The sequence below is a fragment of the Ipomoea triloba genome, chromosome 5 (assembly GCF_003576645.1).
Source record: "Ipomoea triloba cultivar NCNSP0323 chromosome 5, ASM357664v1".
Classification (NCBI taxonomy): Eukaryota; Viridiplantae; Streptophyta; class Magnoliopsida; order Solanales; family Convolvulaceae; genus Ipomoea; species Ipomoea triloba.
Window position 1 is genome coordinate 21533932 of NC_044920.1, and position 16021 is coordinate 21549952.

A 16021-nucleotide genomic window follows, 5' to 3' on the forward strand; every position below is an offset into this window, starting at 1 on the left:
CCCCCCCCCCCCCCGTTTCCGGCGGAAACCAGAGGTTTCCCACTCTAGTTTCCGCAACGAGGAACCAGAGCAATGCCCTGGTTCCTCGCCGGGAACCAGAGCAGTGCTCTGGTTCCTCATCGGGAACCAGAACAGTGTTCTGCTTTCCGGCGAGAAACCAGAGCACTTGGTTTCCGCCGGAAACGGTGATGTGTGTGTGTGTGTTGTCGTGGGCGGAAAATGACTTCTGCCCAAATTTCGCAGAAGTCATTTTCCGCCAAATGAGGCTTATTTTCCCCAGTCAACGGAAAATAATTTCCGTTGACTGGGTTTTCCAGTGCTTGTCAAACACCCAAAGCCTGGAAAATGATTTCCGGAAATCATTTTCCGAGCTTCCAAACACACCCTAAATGTTCTTCAAGAATCTATGCAAAAAACAAAAACATTACTAATAAGACACATTGGTCATATATTTCACTATTGATTTACAACAAACCAAGCATATAAATATTACCATAAAGTGATCGATTGTTTAGAATGATAAATTCAATTTCTAACCAGCAATTTGACATTTAATCTTGAAGATGAAGATATGTAGATACATATTTATAAATCTTAAAAAACTTATAATTTTTCATTGCAAACTCTATGAAATGATTAATATGTCCTTCAATAATTTGAAGATTCGAAGTGTAATGTTAATTTTAATAGAATTTGTTAATTAGCAGAGGATTATATTAAAACTGTCACTTTACACGTAATTAAAGGAAAAAAATTATATGAAGTTATAACTCATGTGCTTAATATACAATATAGATATAAATAATGGGTTAAACTACCATTTTCCCTTTAATTAAAGTCTTGATAATTAATTAACACAAAAAATAAAACCTAAACAAGAGGAAAATTGTGAGTTTATATTTTGGTCAGCACTATACATACACACAACACACACACGAACATGATTAATATCAAATAAGAACGAGCGTAGGAGATACGTAGCAACGTAACCGATCAGAGTCATCCATCTAAAAAAAAAATTAATGGATCATAAGTAATTTTTCTTAAAAAAATGTTGTGGCATTTTTCTAATTAACTCAAACTTTGAATGGCAAGTAATAACACTATAGAGTGCACGTAACAACATTTCAGTGCAACAATATAAAGTACACCCGAGGAACAATATTAAATGTATCTAACGTTATCATTAATTACACCGAATGTGAAAAGTAAATTACTTGCATTTTTTAGTATAAAAGGTTGGACTTTATAGTGATGTTACTTGCACCTTTTACTTACATACTTGCACATGTTACTTGCACTTCAAAGTTTAAGTTATTTATAAAAACGCCAACACATTTTTTTAAATTGCTTATGATCCGTTAGATCTTAATTTTCAGATGGACGACTTTGATTAGTTCCTAATTCTCCCTTGGGCAGTAGATGGAAATTAAAGATCATAGACTTCAAGGCAAGGGGAAAAAGAAAAATTGTGTGAAAACTTGATAGTAAATATCTTTAATTTTAAAGTACACTGAGTAAAAATGAAAGTACAAGTAATATAAAGAATTAAAAAACAAGTAAGAAATACTCTGTATAAGACAAAGTTAATTAACAACTCTGCCCTAGAAAGGGTGGCGAATGAGTAGAACATGATTCTCATTACTGCCAATACTCTCTTAATCGAACTCATCACATACATATGTTCTTCTTAAATTAATGCGGTTTATTACACATGTGTCATTTGTGAGTTAATGCACATGAACAAAATTTACTTAATACATACTGATGGGGGATATATAGGCTAAGGCTCGGCATTAGAAGCTTGGCGTAGACGAAAGAGACGACTAACGAGGAGGGAGAGATGGCTCGACAGAAGATAGGATGATAGGGCGAAGGTCGGTTAGTGATAAGTCGGTCGGACGGAGGTTATTCAATGGACTGCCTTGTGGGGCAAGACAGGCCGATATGGAAGTTTCCTAAAGAGTTTGGCGATGAAAGGCAAGAAATACGGAAGAAAGGTCGAGATAGATTAGGGAAGTACCTAAAATGTAATAAGGAAAGAGTTCCTAAAGTAGTTTAGAAGTTTCCTAAGGGAGAAATCCCTCCTAGCTTGTATAAATAGGGGTTTTGGGTCTCAAGAGAGACACGAGCAATCTAGCACACTTATAAGCAACTCATTGTACTCAAAGGCAACTCGTAATCTGAAGAGGGCTGAAAGGTTACTCTAATTTTCCGATAGAGTTAGTCAATTTTCCGATGGTGTTAGCCTGCCATTCGACCATTCCGTGGGAGATAAAACCAACGTTGGCGCTTTTTGTGGAGATAGATCAAAAGGTCGTGTGGTTTCTAACTGACTGAGAATGTAGGAGTTGCAAAGCAATGGTGACCACTAAGAATCGTCATGGTCAGGGATAAGGCAGAGACGCAAACTCAAGTGCATGCAAACGGTACTGCTGGGCAAACTGTTTCTCAGTGGAGGGACCCAGTTGTCTCGGCCCCATAATGGCGACTTGCGAGAGCTGCTCAATCAAACTCGTGCTCAAAGCGGGCAGAGGCAAGCAGAGAACCCCCTTGCTAATGGGGTCCAGGTCGAAGAGGCACCCCCACCCCCTGTCCCAGTGGCGTCGGAGCAACCCAAACGATTGGGGATCCTAGGGCTAAAGTGTCATCCCGCACCATGAACCATTCCCGATTATTCATCTCGCACCCTGAACTTCAATAAGTGATTATTAGAGCTATAAACAAATTTTTTTTTCCACCTAGCACTTTTTGCAGGTTTTTCGGTAAGTGGATGACATGTTGTCGGTTTCCATGCTGATGTGGCTTATTGGTTGATGATGTGCGTTTAATTAAATGAGATGGAGTCTATGTAGGATAAAAAAATAAAAAAAAATTTAAAAAAAAAACTAAGAATCCGAATCCCCAGCGAGAATGAATTCATCTAATCAAATCTTTAATCCTTCGGCAGAAATCGCCCAAACTTCTTGTCCAAATCGACGAAATCCTCTGGCGAAATCGCGCAAGCTTTTATACCTTCATAGGAAAACAATCAATCACAAGTATAAATTACAATGATGTATACACAATCAAAGTGAATACAGTAGAAATAAAAAAAAAAACAGAGATTCCCTAAAGTCGATCCTTCCAAGGTGACTCATGAAGTCCATTTTCAGAAGGATCTGGGCTTAGATAGCTTAGACAACGTGGAGATCATAATGGCTCTAGAGGAAGAGTTCAAACTGGAGATTCCAGACAAGGAGGCTGATAAGATTGGCTCCTGTGCACTTGCAATCGAGTATATTTCTAACCATCCTATGGCAGGTTAAGTTTAAGCACCATTTCTCGAGGTTGGATTTTCTTTGAAAACAGTAGTACAGTCTACCCCTTTTTGTTTTGCTTATAAGCTAAATCCATTAGGTGGAGGTAATAATCATACTATTTGATGAAAAATAAAAACAGAAAATACAAAGATTCATGATGAGAAAGACTGACAAACATATATACCTTCTGAAAGTTAAAAACCAAATCAAACTCACAGACATTGCTAAAAAAAGTGAACCAGTGTCTCCAAAAACAAGTGGATGCACTCCAAATAAGCCAACTTGTTGTTCGTTATATCAACACAGAGCGAGAAAAATAGCCCATCATACTACCTGTAGATTATCTTGTGTGTTCGGAACTAACAAGGAAAACATAAACTACAAGCCATTACAATCCCGCAGGTCCAAAGAATTCACTCGTATTCGACTTTGTGCTTCTCGGATTCCTCGAAGAGGGGGGGGGTGTGTGTAATACTTGGCCAAACGAGTATTTCCTTGCCGATTTTGAAGCATAATGAATCAAATCTGCCCATTTCAAGCCCCCAAACAAAACCATCAACCAATTTGTCAGAAAAATGAATCGAGATTGTTGGTCCCAAGGGGATGGGGTACAAGTCTAGAGGGGCGGGGTGAATAGACTTGTATAAGATTTTTGCAAATCTTTTTCGACCTCTTGTGTGTATTGGACTTAGGATGTTTAGGTCCGATACCTCACAAGATGAAGACAAAGTTTTATGCGCAGCGGAAAAGTTATCCCCTTTTAATTTGCACGAGTTTGAGTTAGTTCGAGAGGTGTGGTTATATGCAGTGCAGTTCGAGAGATAGTTAGCGAGAGGTAAAAACAGAAAGTAAATGCGAGAGATATTTTTAAGTGGTTCGGCCAACCCGCCTACGTCCACTCTTCTTCTAGAAACTCCCTAGAAAGATTGCACTAAAACTTCGCCCCGCTTCTTGTTACTCCACCTCTCGAGCACTTGAGCTTTGATCACCAAGTATCCCATATTCCACTATCTTGAGTCCATACTCCACTTACTTCTTTTGGTAAAAGTTACTCTTTTTATATTCCCATTGATCCTCGTTTTAGGGAATAAGACCGACCTCTGATTGGTGCATCTTCTATCCGTTGGTTGTGGAGTTCTGACGTGGCATCCACTTCCGGCTGTTCTATTTTCCCATAATACTCTGTCAGCACCTCCTTAATATTTTATCTCCATGATATTCTATTTCTCCAAACTTAGATTACTTTATCTATGCATGTTAATTGCCGTTCAGTTCATTGGAGAAGTGCTAGTCTATCGAGACCAAAAATTGATGTCTCGACTACTTGATGTCTCGATCTCATGTCTCGAACTGGATTGATGTTTTGAGAGATTCCATCTCTCGAACTCTGCTTATGTCTCGAGACTTAGTTGATGTCTCGCAGACCCTTATTCCTCCAGTGATGTCTCGTGCCTTCTTCTGATCTATCTATAAGCTTACAACACGAAACTTCTAAGATGTTCAAACAAGTTCACCTTAAGCTTAAATAATTTCCGAGTTGAGCTCAATTACCCGGTTGTATTTTCGCTCTTAGTTTACTTGTCGAACTTACATATATTTCCTATCTATCGAGACTTAGGGGATTGAACATTACATTTGGTATCATCAAAACCTATTACAGTATGTTCCTAACAATTTCCCCCTTTTTGATGATGCCAACACTATACTTACTTATATGGCTGAGTTTCAAGAAAATAAACGTTGATTTTATTTTCAGCGCATACGGTAAGTTTGACAAGGAAACTAATCTGCTAAAACATGAAGAAAAGACTCTCACAACATCCCCAGCAAAAGATATATATGTATTAAAAATAAGGGAATGTTTTACAATGAAGAACTTAGCAGAAAAGTTAAAAGAAAACAAAGAACAACATAGGAAAGATTTAAGAATGACAACGAGAGCTTAATGCTTGTCGCTTTCCTCTTCTCATTGATAGCTGCTCGTGTCTTGCTGGGGTCTTTTGGGTTTACCAGACTCAGGTAGTCGTTTGTGACGTGAAAGAATTGATAATTCCTAAAGGCCTCCCCAACAAATTCACCTTCAATTACTCCATCTTTCCACCATTGGACACATTCTTCTGGAGTCATGTTGCTGTGAAGAGATATCCCAACGTACTTCAGAAGATTGAATATCTGATGAACAAGGCTTTGCTCGGTGTCCTCTCTATTTCCGAACTTGAAGGTGATCATTATTTGCTCAATTTTTCTTTCCTTTTCTGTCTGTTGTTCTTGCCTCTTTCTTCTCCTTTCTCTGTCTTCTTCTCTTCTCTTCTCCATTTCCTGTGTGCGCTGAATCCTTAGATCGTCCTGCATCTTGGCTTCCTCCAGTGCCTTACTAGATATTCTTGGAATTTTCGAAGGAGGTCCAGTGGTTAAGGGTTCACTAGCTGCCCTTTTCTTGCTTGTTGATATCCCTCTTGATCCTTGATTCCCCTGATTTTCCCCCTTGTTGGCATCATCCTGACGGGAAAGGAGAGTGGACATACCTTCGAAAAGTGATTGAAGCTGGGCAGGTACTTAGTTCGACAGGTCATCGAGTAGGGCTTTGATCACGTCCTGTCGAAGTTCATTGGAGTTCTGGAAGGCTTGAAGTTCAACTCGTAGTTCTGCAACTTCAGCTCTTGCTCCTGCAGCTTCTGCTCGAGCTTCCGCAGCCTCATGTGTGGCTCGTCTTGCTGCATCTTCAGCCCACACTGCTTGTTCGAGAAGTTCTGCATGACTGGCTTGGGATTCACTTGTACCAGCAGCAGGCATTGATGCGTTGCGAACAACAGTGAGTATGCGCTCAATTTGAGCAATCTTCTAAGATTGATCGGCCATGAATTGGCGCACCTCGCCAACGAAAGCTTCTTCGGCTTGTCGATTATAATTAGAAGGAGGAGGAGAAGGTTGAGGAGTACCTTTAGTCGGGGGGGACTTGGGTGCTTCCAGATTTCCACCCATGACTTGCAACTGTGAGTCCACCTCTCGATTGTGTGTCTGAGGATCAGTAGGAACACTGGGATCAGAGCTTGAAGGTAGCTCCATATCAGGCGCTTCCCGGTTTCCACCTGAGGGATGGATCACTTCTCGCTCATCACCTCTCGAACCTGGAACCTCAGCTTCAGCAACTGGTGGGATTGGATCAGCTAAGGAAGGAACTTCTGTATTGAATGCTTCCCAGTTTCCATCCAATTGAAGATCCTCCTCAGTGGTACCTCTCGAACCAGAGCTGGGAACTTGATCATCTGCCGGAGGGATCGGATTTGAGGAAGGAGGTTGTGCATCGACAGGTGCTTCCCGGTTTCCACCATTGATGAGAACATCTTCCCCCTCAGTACATCTCGAACCAGCAGGATTTGAAACTGTTTGCTCTCGTTGCTCATCTGGCTGCACCTCAGTCTGCTCAGGCGAATCAGGAATCACTATCGTTTCAGGAGCAACTGGTGCACTCCACCTTTGCCTATCAAACATTCGGGCCGCAAAGGTGGACGCCGTGTCATCTGGGAGTAGGAATGGAGATGGCTGCTCCATATAGATTGGAAAGCCCTGCAGTGTGAGCAACGGAATTTCACCATCTCGAACTGTCTATGCCTCGTCGGTGTCATCCGAGGGTGTGGACTCAGGAGCTGGCAGAAGTAGAACTGAGTTGGGTTCTGCCTCAAGTGCTTCAGAGGTCTCGGATTCACCTCTCGAAGCTGCTACCTGTTCGTCCAGAGCAGAGTCACTTACTTGGGACAAAGGGATTGCTGCCGTTGCAATTGAATTTTCAGGATCATCTCTTGCAACCCCTGAGGTTTCCCCTGGACCTCTCGTATCCTCTACATTCTGTCCCAAGGATAGAGCAGTGGCGAGCCTGATGTCTTCTTGGTATTTTGCCTCTACTTCAGGATCCACTTCAGGCTCGTTCTCTTGGTCATCAGCAGCTATGCCCTTGCTTTTGTCAGATCGTCCAAGATTCCTCTTGGACACATGCATTTCATGGGCTGGGTCTTGAAGTTCATTGGCTGGGATTTCAGAGAGATTCAGCCAATTCAGTGCAAAGATCTCCTCAGCCTCCATAACTGCTGCTAGCATCAGTTGATCAAAGGGGCCTGTTCTCCAGTTGATCCATCGGAGTACCCTGGAGAAATCATCCAAACTGGGCACTGCTTCATCATTTTGATCCAACTGAGTGGTGACTTCGTCATTCAGATCATGAGGCTCAGCAAATAGGATTTCTGTCTCTAATGCAGCTTCCACTGTCTGCACATCGATCTCTCGATTGTGCTCCGAGAGATCGTCACCCAACCCAACATCTGCTATGGCTCTAGCTATCGATCCTTCAACTTGAGCAGATTCAGTGGGTGTCAACTCCACATTTTGAGCACTTTGCACTGGGTCCCTGACCACAGTGCCTTGATCAACAGCAGCAGTTTCCGAAACGTCGGCTCGAACATACTCTGCTGAAACTGCTATCTCTCGTACCACCTCTCGTGGTTCCTCAGCATCACCCTGCACTGGATCACTGATCCCAGTGCCTTCAAACTTTCCAGTCTCCTCTCGAGATATATCCACAGATTCATCAGCATCACCAGCACCATCAATATTCAGATCAACAACAATTTCACCCGAGATGGACCTGGTAGGGGGCACTCTCTCAACCTCAGCGGTCATTGTAGCTTGAGATTCCCCCTGGGCTTGTGCCCTGTCCTCGAATGGTACTGGAATAACAGAGGGTGTCACCTCTCGAGTCTTGGTAACAGCATCAGAGTTAGCTTTCTTAGCTTTCTTAGGTAGAACAACCCTCTTAATCAATACACCCAGTGGTGCATCATCAGAATCCTCCTCGACAGATTGGGCTTTCCTCTTGCCCTTTCCCTTAGGCTTTGAGGGAGAGGGTGCAATCTTTACACCCTTGGACTTTGGAGCTTGAGATTTCGTCCTACCCATATAGGTATTACGATGAATCTCTCTCCCTTCCCTCAATTGCAAACCCTTCAAACTCAACAAATATTGAACAACAAAACCGAAACCAACCTTTTTATTAATCGACTGGTTGGTGTTTGAAACTGAGCCTTGCACTTGTTGCTTTAGGAAGTTGAAGATGATGTGCGCCCAGTCCATTTGAACGTTGTTCCAGATGGCATGGAGGATTTTGAGGATGTCCAGATTGATCTCATCGGTTCCAGATGCCTTGCTGAGGATGAATTTCATGATGAGATCAGCTGCAATAGCAAACCTCTCCTTCAGATGGTATTTGCGGAGGGCAGAGGTTGCGCTGGACGGTGCATTCTCCAGTCGGATTTTGTCCCAAAAAGCTTGCTTGTCCAGATTGTAATCCGAGAGGTGCTTGACTGCCTCCTCTGATGCAGCAAAATCGAATGCTGCCCTTAGGTCACCAACGGATGTTGTGATATCAATTTCGTTGAACCGGCTCTCAATCTTGCCCTTTGTGACCTTAGCATTCGCGAACCATTCGGTGTAGTCGAGGTCGTGGATGGTTCGATAATAATGCGTCATGTATTTCATGAGCCCGGCCTTTTCGAACTTCTTATGCGTCATGTATTTCATGAGCCCGGCCTTTTCGAACTTCTTGAGGATCATGTATTTCATGAGCCCGGCCTTTTCGAACTTCTTGAGGACTTTGTATTTCATGAGCCCGGCCTTTTCGAACTTCTTGAGGACTTTCTCCTTCATGAGCCCGGCCTTTTCGAACTTCTTGAGGACTTTCTCCGTCTGCTTTGGGTTCGTCGAGTGGTTGACGAATCCATCTCTGTCAAGGATACTCCTCGCCTTGACTTGCTTGATGAGAGTTCGAATATGGGCCAACTCTTTCTGGTAAGCTTCAGAAGATGAGGTTGAAGAAGATGATTCGAACGCCATTGTTGATAGCTTGGTGTTTTGGAGGGAATGTGTACAGTGTTTGTAAATTGGGGATTTTGGGTATTCGGTTTGAGCTTGAATCCGGGTAAGGAAGATGTGTTTGTCTTTTGTATCTTGTGGATTTGGGTCGGATATGTGGGTAGGGTTGAGAGTTTGACCCGACAAGTGATCCCGGTTGATTTAAAAGAATTGAAAGGTCAGAAATACCCTTCTATAACGGTTATGTGTGCATGATATGGTGAGGGTATTTTTGGGAAAGTGTGTGACGGTTTAGGATGAGAAAGTGGGGTTATAAAATAAGATAACTTTATAAGCATGCTCTCACTAATCAAGATAGCGCCCTTAAAACTTGGAAAACCGTCAGTAACCGAAGACCACGTGGCTATCATTAATTTCCAAATTAGCCATTCCACATATATCCGTTGAACACATCAGTTTCACCTTTCGAAGGTGAACACTCGTCGGTATCAGTTTAAGGATCTTCCCCCTGAGTGATTGATCCCTAAACCTCCTTATTCCTCCGTCTTGATCTGGTTGACCGCATGACAACATGTTCAAGTGGTTAAGGATCTTCCCCTTGAGTGATTGATCCCTAACCCTCCTTATTCCTCCATTTAAAGATACACACAGAACCAGTTTGTTATCTTTCGAAGTGATTTCTCGAACTCCCCTTCTTCGAGACATAAAGTATATATAGGCAAACTGATTAAGTATCTCTCGAACTACTTGTCGAACACGGATTGCAAGAAGAACAAGATTGATTCATCCAAAAGATATCACTTGGAACATATCCTTAAGTTCATTTAGTGATTTCCAGATACATTACATATGAATCAATATACTATTAGATTTCCTAGAAACTTTTGTTTGGCCTTGGAAAGCCATATAGGAATCTAACGTTAGAGCAGGAACTAGCCATCTAAAATCCTATTTATTCTAATGGGGAATCTGAGGTTAGGGAAGTTGTACACCAATCTCCATATCGAATGGCCAAGCTTGTATACCCAAGCCATTCAAAGGGCCAATCGTCACGCCAACGCCGAAGACGCGGTGAAACAGAAAAGGATTCAGGAAAGGGGGTCATCACGATCCAAGAAGCCTCGTGTAGAAGAGTCATGTGCTGGTAGATTCAATAAGAGTCGGCTATGACGACACGAGACTGGTCGGAACCCTGAAAGAACGGGTGTCCCACTATTCTGTCAACCGCCCGTTGCGGTTCAAGAGGTGCAAGCTCAACTTCAAACAGAGGCACAACTAGTTAGAACTCGGAAACAGGAAAATATTGTCGGTTGCATCGATCAACCACCGATTCGACCGAAAAATGTGACTTTTTGAAGAAAGAAATAGAGGCCATCATACAAAGGAGTACTACGACTCAGTGGCGCCAGGGTTTGCCTTGGCAGCGGGGGAACCAGGTTCAGACTGGAGAAGGTAGCCGTGATAAAGGAAAACAACCTACTTCTGAGGAAAAGGAGGATAAGTGGAAGGCCAAAAACGTCACTAACATGATCGTCGGAGGACCGAAGGGAGGTGACTCGGCCGGGTCGAGAAAAGCCTAGGCCCGACAGTTGTACGTTGGCGCTATCTATGGACGAGCGAAGCAGGTGAAAAGGGCAAGCCGGGAACCGATCACCTTTACAGAAGATGAACTACCTTTGGGTGAAAGACCTCATAGAGACGCCCTAGTCATAGCTATGGACATAGTTGGCACCGTCATCCGACGAGTGCTGGTGGATACCGGCAGCAGTGTTAATGTGCTTTACCTCGACACCTTTGACAAGCAAGGGCTGGATAGAGATATCCTTAGGCCAGTCGTGACCCCCTTGGCCGGGTTCACTGGAGATTCCATCGAGGCTGAAGGTGCTATAAAGCTGTTGGTCGAGTTAGGTACCTACCCGAAAACTACCACGATAGAGATGGAATTTGTAGTCGTCCGCCTGGAGTGTTCTCACAATGCGATTTTGGGGAGGCATGGGTTGGAGGACTTAGGAGCTCTAATCTCACTAAAACATCTGTGTATGAAGTTTCGAATGCCCATGGGAGTCGGAGGGGTACGCAGCGATCAGAGGGTAGCTCGTGACTGTTACCTATAGTGTTGTCGCAAGATAGGAAGGTCGGATCTCCGTATCCATACTATCACTAAGAAAGAGGCCGTGGCAGAGCGAATCTTGGAACGACCCGAACCAGCGGTCAAGTTAGAAGAGGTAGAAATTTTCCCTGAAAGACGGGCAAGGATCGGAAAAGGTCTGTCTGAGGCTGTCAAAGAGTCGGTCATACGAGTGTTGAGGAAATATAGGGCAATCTTCGCTTGGGTACCTAAAGATATGCCGGGTGTGGACCGATCTATATTAACTCATCGGTTGGAGGTTGACCCGACTTACCGACCTGTGGTTCAAAGAAAGAGACACTTCTCGACCGATCAACGGGAGTTTGTGAAAAAGGAGATTGATGCATTGCTAGTTGCTGGCCATATCCGAGAAGTCAAATACCCTAAATGGTTGGCCAATGTAGTGTTGGTCCCGAAGCCACCTGGTTGGAGGATGTGCGACTACACTGGCTTAAACAAAGCTTGCCCCAAAGACCCTTTCCCATTGCTAAGGATCGACCAGATGGTGGACGAGACGGCGGGGTGCGCTTTACTAAGCTTCATGGATGCCTTCCGAGGTTATCATCAAATCTTCATGCATGCAGCCGACGAAGAGAAAACTGCCTTCGTGACTCCAAATGGGGTATATTGCTACGAGTGATGCCCTTCAGACTAAAGAATTCTGGTGCGACTTACACCAGAATGGTGTCACGACTATTCAAGGACCTGTTGGGAAAATCCATGGCTGCCTACGTGGACGACATGCTCGTGAAAAGTCTCAAAGAGAAGAGTCATGCGGACGACCTTGCCGCAAGCTTCCAAGTCATGGAGAAACATAACCTACAGTTAAATGCTAAGAAGTGTGCCTTCGCGGTAGAAGGGGGTAAGTTCTTAGGTTACTTGGTCACTCGGCGAGGGGTTGAGCCAAACCCTAAAAAGGTTAGGGCCGTCCTAAACATGCATTCGCCCAAAACTATTAAGGAGCTGCAGCACTTGACAGGTCGGTTGGCGGCATTGAGTCAATTTTTGTCTAAATTGGCCAACCGATCCCTACCCTTCTTCGACGCCTTGAAGACTAGGGACATATTTGTTTGGTCGGAGGAATGTCAGACAGCTTTCGAAGGTTTCAAGAAGTACTTGTTGTCTCCTCCACTATTATCCAAACCAGTTGAGGGAGAGACGCTTTTCCTCTATTTAACTGCCTCTCAGCAGGCAGTAAGCTCGGTCCTCATCTAGGAAGAAAACAAGGTTCAGCACCCAATACACTATGTGAGTAGGGCATTAAAAGCTATTGATGTTCGTTACTCACCACTTGAGAAAATGGTCTATGCATTAGTTGTCACGGCTCGGAAGTTAACCTACTTCCATGCACACCCAATCCGAGTGCTGACAGATCAACCATTGGTAGGAGTTCTTAGGAAATGGGTTGTGAAATGGGTTGTTGAGCTAACCCAGTATGGAATAGAGTATCAACCCCGATGGGCAATCAAAGCCCAGGTCTTCGTTGACTTCATAGTCGAATGCACAGCTCAAGATCCGAAGAATGGTAAGAAATGCATATTGATGGTGTCTCGAGCCAAAAGCACCATGGAGGGAATGTAATGTTAACTACCCCAGAAGGATTCCGACTGTACTACGCCCTAGAATACCAGTTCAAAACCTCCAATAATGAAGCCGAGTATGAAGCCGTCCTCGGCGGGCTGCGGGTAGCCAAAGCTTTGGGAGCCAAAAGACTTCCTATTCGGACCGACTCACGTCTGGTGGTCGGATAAGTGAAGGGAGCGTATGAAACTAAAGGGGAGAGAATGAGACAATACAAAGAAGTGACTGAGCAACTCCTGAAGGAGTTCCAAGCTTATGAGGTCAACCATGTTCTATAGCAGAAAATTCATAAGCAGACGTTCTATCTAAGATAAAATTGGGAAGAATACCAGAATACTTGGTAGGCATATGTCGGAAAGAGATGGTAGAATGACCGAGTATAGAGACTCGGGATAAAGTGACAGAGGAAGTGAATGAGATAAGCTTACAAGGGCAACATCAGAGAGAAAGCAATACCGAGGAAGAAATCCCGCCCGAGGCTCAAATATTGGCCGACCTTATCATGTACAAGGAAAAGGTCGAACTACATGATAACCCGATAGAAGCGGCCAGAATTAAGAGAATGGCTCCACCTTATGTTGTGCGGGACTGACGATTATACAAAAGGTCTTTCGAGGGACCCCTCTTACTATGTTTATTTCTGGCCTACGCGGAAAAGGTGATGGAGGAGGCGCACACAGGAATCTGCGCGGCGCACCAAGGGGCTCATACCTTGGCGCAAAAGTTAGTACTACAAGGCTATTATTGGCCAACTATGGTTAGAGATTGCATTCGAAAAGTAACCAAGTGCCCCACTTTTCAGGCCTTTGCTCGAAACGAAACAAAGCCGGCATCTTACTACACGCCGGTCACCACCGCCGTTCTCTTTGCAAGGTGGGGAGTCGACTTGTTAGGACCATTGCCTATGGCACCAGGCCGACATAAGTTCTGCATCATAATCGTTTATTACTTCACCAAATGGGTAGAGGCTGAATCGTTGGTCACCATCACTGAATATCAATATAGAAAGTTCATTTGGAAGAACATAATATGTCGATTTGGCATTCCTAAGCATCTGATAAGTGATAATGGTCGGCAGTTTGATTGTCGCCCCTTCGCCGAGTTCTATGAGTAGTTCCAGATCCGACATACTAAGGTGTCTGTCGCCTATCCTCAGGCGAATGGGCAGGTGTAGAACGTCAATTGAACCATAGTGGATGGAATACGAAAGAAGTTGAGTAATCTCCAAGGAAGTTGGGTGAGCGAATTGGAAAGAGTGTTATGGGCCTATCACACGAGTCCGAGAAAAGCAATTGGAGAGACCCCCTTCTCCTTGACATACGGCTTCGAGGCTAAGGTGTCGATCGAAGTACTCGAGCCCAGTGACCGAGTCATACGGTATACCGATGAGAAGAACGAAGAAAACCTAATGATGGAAAATAACTTCCTAGAAGAGAAGAGAGAGGTTGCTCGGCGTCAGATGGCCAAGTACCAAAGGTCGGTCAAAAGATATCAAGATAAACGCGCCAAGCCCCGTTACTTCCTAGAAGTCTAAGGCTAAGGGGGATAGGCTAAGGCTCGGCGTTAGAAGCTTGGCGTGGACGAAAGAGACAACCAACGAGGAGGGAGAGATGATTCGACAGGAGATAGGATGACAGGGCGAAGGTCGGTCGGTGATAAGTCGGTCGGACAGAGGTTATTCAATGGACTGCCTTGTGGGGCACGTTCAAGGAAGAGTTTGATAATGAAACGAATATGCTTGGTGGTTCCTTAGGTGATAAAGCAACTAAAGATCTTAGACTGAGAGTGATTGAACATAGCCATTGAAACAGTTGATTACCATGAAGGAAAGTCGGGCTAAAGAAGTAAGGAAAAGATGAGTCGGACCAGACCGACCTAGAAGGGGCCAAGGTAAGAAAGGCGGTGCAAGAAGGGCGGGGTGAGACGGGCCGATATGGAAGTTTCCTAAAGAGTTTGACGGTGGAAGGCAAGAAATACGGAAGGACTGTCGAGATAGATTAGGGAATTACTTAAAATGTAATAAGGAAAGAGTTCTTATAGTAGTTTAGAAGTTTCTTAAGAGAGAAATCCCTCCTAGCTTGTATAAATAGGGGTTCTAGGTCTCAAGAGAGACACGAGCAATCTAGCACACTTATAAGCAACTTATTGTACTGAAAGGCAATTAGTAATCCAAAAAGGGACGAAATGTTACTCTAATTTCCGATAGAGTTAGTCGATTTTTCACTGGTGTTGGCTTGCCGTCCGACCATTTCGTGTGAGATAAAACCAACACATACCTTATGACGGTGATTATGAATTTCACTCGTGATCCAAAAATTATCAAGTATAGTAATATAAATAACAAGAAATCAAAATAACTAGTTTAAAAATAATTAAAGATATTTGCAACCACCAAAATTGAGTGTAAATGCAATATAATTCTCATAAAGTTAGACAAGAACCATACAACCCCACCCACGTGTGTTCAGAGAAACAAGCAGATGCCTCATGGCACTGCACTGTCCACGCCATACCTCCATTAATCTTTCTCACATTCCCATCCGTCCCAGCTGGCCAGCTCAACCCCCCGAACTTCATCAATCACGTTTTTGATATGCACTTTTGCGTGACATTTAAATGTTATAATTATTAACTATTTTGGAGCCAAAGACCTTGTGGTCTAGTGGCACCCGATTTACACTCCCACATGGAAGGGAGTGGGTCATCACCGCCTCAGTGGAGGCGACTGTTGACTCCTTGTACTTCAGTAGATTGAAAAAGTAGCTATGAACAGATACTACATTGTAATAGATGTCTATAGTTGTTTGAGAATCAGCGATTAGTGAATTGTGTTACCGGATTGTATCATGTAAAATGAAGCCTTAGTGGTTAACATGTAACATGACTTAAAAGCAAATAAGTTGCAAACTAATTATTCAATTTAATGAAAGTAGTACTGCGGTTTTTGTAGAATGTGTTATGTTATGACAAATCATACTTTTAATTTTATTATACATTCTCATCATCTCATTTTATATTATCTGTATATACAATATACATAATGCCAATTATTTATAATTTTAATTTTTTAAAATTTAATTTAACATGGATTAATAAATTTTATATATTTAAAAGAATTATTTTAACAATGTCATATATTAAAAATAAT

At 43.2% G+C, this 16021-nt stretch overlaps 1 protein-coding gene across 1 annotated transcript in view; it reads left to right on the forward strand.

The window, feature by feature from the left end:
• LOC116020393 overlaps positions 1 to 3308 on the forward strand; it is a 19960-nt gene extending 16652 nt beyond the window's left edge. Inside the window, exon 3 of the mRNA XM_031260870.1 lies at positions 3156 to 3308. Coding sequence (XP_031116730.1) covers positions 3156 to 3308 — 153 coding nt within the window. The remainder of the gene's footprint in view (positions 1 to 3155) is intronic.
• Positions 3309 to 16021: the final 12713 nt, after the last annotated feature.